The sequence below is a fragment of the Neltuma alba genome, unplaced genomic scaffold (genome assembly GCF_004799145.2).
Source record: "Neltuma alba isolate B1F8T4 unplaced genomic scaffold, ASM479914v2 tig00007632_pilon, whole genome shotgun sequence".
NCBI classification, from domain to species: Eukaryota; Viridiplantae; Streptophyta; class Magnoliopsida; order Fabales; family Fabaceae; genus Neltuma; species Neltuma alba.
This window is the reverse complement of record NW_021634835.1, coordinates 99744-106245: the sequence shown is the minus strand read 5'-3', so window position 1 is coordinate 106245 and position 6502 is coordinate 99744. Positions and strand designations below refer to the sequence as shown.

The window sequence follows — 6502 nt, the reverse complement described above, 5'->3', positions numbered from 1 at the left end:
ACACTCGCCACATATCTTACGTGAACCTTAGTGCGTTTGTTGACCAAATCTTTGAATCTTCCTCTTGTTGTCTCTTCTTTTTATTAATAAATCATTTATGCTTCCCCATGCAGTACTATATTTATGCGCCGCTCTCATATTTTAGTGTGATTTTCATCGCGCCGTTGACACTTCGCTCATCTTCAGTAATCACAGTGGCTTTCATTGTTTGTCCTTGTCACCACAGCTTAATACGTAACCTTTTCGACAGAAACATTAATTCCTTTGCATATGTGCATCTTTAGCAACTAGATTAATATTTTTTTTCCCACCAGCATTTTATCGAGGAGTTACGTTTTTAGTGAAAAGGCCACTTAATGTCTAACCAAATAATAATATAGATTCTTGCTGGTAAAAAAAAAACATAGATTCTCATAAATTTTAGGAATAAATCGTATGTATTTATGCAGAATTAGAAATTAACCACGCTCCTTATTATCTACTGCAAATATTTATTTTCAAATATATTTTTTTAATTGATGGTTAATAATATTGCCCGAATAGATACTCTATTTTAATACTATTAATGAATAACAATAATAATGATTGATGATCGATTTGTACGAAAATAGAATGGGAAGCACGTCCAGTCCTTAATATAGAACCTAATTATTAAGTTGATTTTAATTCTAAATAAAAGATTTATTTTTCATATTTATCAATTTTTTAAATTATCTTCATGAATACTTCTTTATCCGAAATGAGAATATTAAAAAAGATAATTATGATGTTTTAAAAAAAACATATCATATTTACTATAATTAACTAATTTAATTTGTTTAATCTAATTAAATTAGTTAAATAAATTTTATATTAAAAATTTGAAGGTGTAGTACACTCTGCGTAATTACGCGGCATTGGGAGCTAAGCCTAAGCAAGAAAGACAGCAGAAGCCGAAGCCTGCTGGGCGTCGTCGCGCCGGTTCCTTTCTCTGTCCCTGACCCGTACCCACCCGCCCCACGCTGCAATTTTCTTACGTCTTTCTCTTGGTCCGTTCCTCACTCGTAGCTCACTACACGCGTCTGCCAACTTTTACTCGAGAACTTTCGATTTCATAAAGCTGAATTTAATTTCTGGGTCTTCACCAAACGCTCACTTTCCCACTTAATCCTAGTTTATTATTTTAATTTACTTTCCTCCCATCTCCCGCTGCCTAATTAAATTCCCATGGATTCCCTCAGAAAATCATTCAAGTCCTATTATTCCTACAAACATCCCAGAAAGATCTCCCCGGGCACTGACGCCGACTCCGACCACGAGCAGCTTCCCATTCTCCTGGATCAAGAAACTCCCGACCATCATCCTCCTCGTCACCTCACTGCTCCATCATCCATGACCTCCGCTGCTCCCCCACATCGCCCCGAGGTTGTCGTTAAAATCGACGAAGGCGACTCCAGAGGTCCCGCAGTTCAACAGGGTGGCAAGATTTGGAGAGAATCTAGCTATGACTTCTGGAACAATGGAGACGTGAGCAAGAGTGCCAGCGATGGGAGTGCTGGCGCTAGTACTAGCGGTAATGACGGGGATAGCTTTGATTTCCGGCATCGTGAGCAGGGTTCTGAGGATCCACCTTCCATGCTCATTGGTAAGTTCTTGCACAAACAGAAAGCGTCTGGTGACATGTCGCTGGATATGGATTTAGAAATGGAGGAGTTCCAGCACGACTACAAATTGCCTCCGGTGGAAGAGTCTCCGCAGCTCAATCGCGTTTCCAAGGACCTCAAAGTCTCGTTTGAGGACCCCACTTCCAATGTTGTTGAGGCGGCAACTGAAACCTTCAGACGAAGGCACAAGGACTCGCCGGGTCACACCGAAGTTCATAAATCGCCGCAACGTGGTTCGCCGGGTGTCGCTCAAAGTGGTAATGCTGGTGCCGGAGATGGCGAGGTGGTGAGATGTACCTCCAACGCCTCTTACGAAAGGAATCTTTCTTTGCAGAGGAAATCTGCTTTGCTGAAGACCAGGAATAAGTCAAGATTGTTGGACCCGCCGGACGAGCCGGAACGAAAGTCTGGTCGAGTGGCAAAGTCAGGGCAAATGTTATCGACGATGTTAGGGAAGAAAGGGGAGGACGAGGAAGACGACCCATTTTTCGAAGAGGACGTGCCGGATGAGTTGAAAAGGACCCACTTTAGCATATGGGTTCTGCTTGAATGGTTGAGTTTGATTTTGATTGTTGCTGCGCTAGCATGCACGCTGAGTATCCCAGTTTTGAGGAACAAGATTCTCTGGAAGCTCCGGTTATGGAAATGGGAGGTGATGATCCTGGTTCTAATTTGTGGTCGGTTGGTTTCTGATTGGGTAATTCGAATTTTAGTGTTCTTTATCGAAAGAAATTTCCTTTTGCGGAAGAGAGTCCTCTATTTTGTATATGGTGTGAGGAAGGCAGTTCAAAATTGTCTATGGTTGGGATTTGTTTTGATTGCTTGGCATCTGTTATTCGATAAGAAGGTTGAGAGGGAGACTAGAGGCAGCAACGCCCTTCAATATGTCACGAAGGTCTTGGTCTGTTTCTTGGTGGGCACTTTGGTGTGGTTGGCAAAAACTCTTGTGGTTAAGGTTATGGCTTCCTCCTTCTATACAAGCACATACTTTGATAGGATTCAGGAATCACTGTTTAATCAATTTGTGATCGAAACACTGTCGGGGCCACCTCTGATCGAAATCCAGAAGTCAGAGGAAGAGGAACAAAAACTTGCTGATGAGGTTCAGAAACTGCAGAATGCTGGGGTTAACATTCCCCCTGAGCTTAGGGCAACTGCCTTCTCCACAACCAAGAGTCCAAGGGCTGCTACCTTCTCTAGAACTAAGAGTCCAGGGGCGACGAAAAGCGGAATGCTCCAGAAAAGCCCCCGTCTTATAAGTGGAAAGTTTTCTCGTCCACTCTCCCATAAGTCAGATGATGGGATTACTATTGATCACCTGCATAAGCTGAATCCGAAAAATGTCTCCGCTTGGAATATGAAAAGGTTAATGAATATGGTCCGGCACGGCACTCTTTCTACACTGGATGAGCAGATACTTGATTCAGCTCAAGATGATGAAAATGCTACACAAATTAGAAGTGAAAATGAGGCAAAAGCTGCGGCAAAGAAAATATTTCAGAATGTTGCCAGGCGGGGTTGCAGGTTATTCCTCGATCCTTATAGATTAATTGTATTTATGAAACTAATTTCTCATTCCTTCATCTTTTATGCATATACAATCGTAATCTCTGACGCACATGGTATCGCAGTTCATAAAATGATTCCTGAAGGTTGGGCTGAGTCTCGGAAGCTTTACTGACTCCTTGACTATGTTCAACGTCACATCTTGTTTTGATCCTTCATATTTTAAGCGTTGATGATTGAATGAATGATTGATAACTTGGCAATGATTTATAATCTTTTCTTCTCTGCCTAATTGATGAGAACTCTAGAGGATCCACACGCCTAACTGATAAAGTTTATTGTTTTTCTTTTCAGGTTCATTTACCTGGAGGATTTGATGCGTTTTATGCGGGAAGATGAAGCCGAGAAAACCATGGATCTCTTTGAAGGAGCATCTGAGTCGGGGAAGATCAGCAAATCTTCCTTGAAGAACTGGGTGGTAAGAATTTTGGCAACACCTGAAGCTTGATTTGGAAAACAAAACAGGGGTGGATTATATTCTGTAGCCTATTAACAACTTAATTGTCCGCGTGAATTCTTTCTGATTAGGCTGTACGATATCATCTGCTTCTAAGGAGCTAAATTTTACAATACTATTTTTATGCCTCTTATCATATTCTCGATATGATTCCCTGTCATTCTACAAGTAAATACTCCTCAACATATTGGCTGCTTTTGAAACTAGTCTATATTAGCTTGTTGATGAAATAATCTCACCTCACCACATCCTCTGTCCATAAGACACACAAGTGCAGATATGAATGACCCAATGCAATTAATATTAATGACCATTTTTGTGTATTTCTTCTTCACCTGTTCATGCAACTATGTATTTTCCTTTAATGCGATGTGATGATCGGAGGGGAATAAAATTTTCGATTGGCGATCTTGGTCTATGTTTTCTTGATGCAAGGTTTCAATGTATGTTTAGATTAGATACAGTTGTTTGCGTTGCTTATATAATACTTATGCCCGAGTTCTCTATTCCAAAATTACAGGTTAATGCCTTCAGAGAGAGGAGAGCGCTTGCATTGACATTGACTGATACCAAAACCGCAGTGAACAAACTTCATCGAATACTCAATTTTATAGTCGGCATCATCATACTAGTTATTTGGCTATTAATACTGGGAATTGCCAGCACCAAATTGCTTCTCTTTGTGAGCTCACAGCTTGTCTTGGTTGCGTTTGTATTTGGAAATACCTGCAAGACGGTATTTGAAGCAATTGTTTTCTTATTTGTCATGCACCCATTTGATGTGGGAGATAGGTGTGAAATCGATGGGATCCAGGTAATGCTTAGCTCTTTACGCGTTTACAGATTCTGTTTTCGCTTATGCAAGGCCCAACTCTTGTTGACCTCTTTGCGATCTAATTGCAGATGGTTGTGGAAGAAATGAATATTCTGACAACCATATTTTTAAGATATGACAATCAAAAAATAATCATCCCCAACAGCGTCCTTGCTACTAAGGCCATACATAATTTCTACCGGAGTCCTGAAATGGGAGATGCTATTGATTTCTTTGTGCACGTGTCCACCCCAGCTGAAAAGATTGCTCTCATGAAACAAAGAATACATAGGTATGGGCAGGAACAAACTGTTTCCCTTGTATTGTTTGTATTCTTGGTTGTGTTATGGTGTACATCTAACATGAAATTTGAAATTCGTAATGACTAAAATGTAGCTTCATCGACAACAAGAAGGAGCACTGGTATCCTCAAGCTTTTATAGTCTTCAGGGATCTGGAACAATTAAACATGATAAGGATCTCGATCTGGCCAACTCATAGGATGAACCACCAAGACATGGGAGAAAGGTTTGTCAGAAGATCCCTTCTGATTGAAGAGCTGCTCAGGATATTCCGTGAGCTTGACATCCAGTATCGTCTTCTTCCTCTTGATATTAACGTTAGAAGCATGCCTACCACTTCTGAACGGCTTCCACCTAGTTGGGCCACAATCGCAGGTTGACTAGTAGGAGGAACCTGAGCTGGGGAGTGTTGTTCAGCAGGATAGGATTAAAGAAAGTGGGGTTTTCCGGTTATTAATTATACTGTATATTAGTTTACGGAGCTCATAATATGGATCTTGGGCGATTTTTCATGCCGCCTTCCTTGTTTTCGCTCGTTCCGAGGCCATGATTAGTAGGATGGTTTTGTCTTTCTAGGAACACGGAAGTAAAAAGGAAGAGAGAAAGATGCTTCTGTGAAAAATATCAATTTTTGGGCCAAAAATGTATTTGACGGACCGAAAGAAGATGTTTGGATGAAAACCAAATCATAGTTTTAAAAGTGATTTTACGGTATACGAAATAAACATGTAAATGAATTTGTCTCGATTTGTGGAAAAGTATTTTTTAAAAGTACTTTTATAGTTTCGATTTGTGATACTGAATACTTTCGAAATTAGAATCAAGAAGTATTCTTTTGTAGTCAGATCTGGAAATGAAAAAAATTAAGAATGGAAATCAATATAATGTGATCAGATGACATGAATGTCTTACAAAAATATCCAAATTGAGTTTTGAGAGACAATTTGCTAACGATGTTATATGTGTTTTTACAATGTTTTAATGTTTCAATGTAAGATATAATATTAATGCTTTTTCACATTGATTAATAATTATTTTATGAAAATATTGATATTTGGATATTTGCAAGTCAAATATAATAAATTTTCAAGTTTTAAAAGTCAAACTTCTTATATTTAAACGTCAACCTATTATAATATTAATACTTTAATTTTTTTGGCAATAATTAATATTGTAATATATTCCTTTGATTCTGTTTATAAGACATATGAAATTTTTTCATCCTATGTATGAGTTATTTTATTAAATTTTTGTCATGAATATATTATTTTGTTCTTTATTTATCATAGTGTAGATAATTTTCTTAAAAGGTGTATATTTGTTCTCACAAAAAAAGTGCATATATATTAAATAGTTTATTTTAATGGAGGGTTAATATAGTTTTTTTTTTATGTGAAACATACTTGAAATACTTTATAAATAGGATCAAAGGAATAATGTTTATAAATCAAATTTCACAAAACTTTTGCATTAGTTTTTTTTTTTTTTAAATCTTGCAACTTTTTACAATTCAACTTGTTAAATTTAAAGGCTATTGATCTGAGTATTATTTACCTTATTATAAGTTTTGAAATTTGGTTTATATATTTAAAAGGATGACTCCTACGTTTGAGAAACTGACTTGCGAATTAATGTATAAAATTTGAAGAACTAATACAAAAAATTATGTAAACTCACTTGTAAAACTTAGATTTTTGAGTTATAAATGTTAAAGCGTCAA

The 6502-nt window shown here is 37.8% G+C and overlaps 1 protein-coding gene across 1 annotated transcript; it reads left to right on the top strand.

Annotated features, from left to right (window-relative positions):
- The first annotated feature begins 1102 nt into the window (after positions 1-1102).
- On the top strand, positions 1103-5310 carry LOC114753038 (mechanosensitive ion channel protein 6-like). Its single transcript, XM_028941720.1, has 5 exons — positions 1103-3167; positions 3504-3627; positions 4187-4480; positions 4570-4772; positions 4877-5310. The coding sequence occupies exons 1-5, from the start codon at positions 1207-1209 to the stop codon at positions 5160-5162; spliced, it is 2868 nt and encodes a 955-aa protein (XP_028797553.1). The 5' UTR covers positions 1103-1206; the 3' UTR covers positions 5163-5310.
- Positions 5311-6502: the final 1192 nt, after the last annotated feature.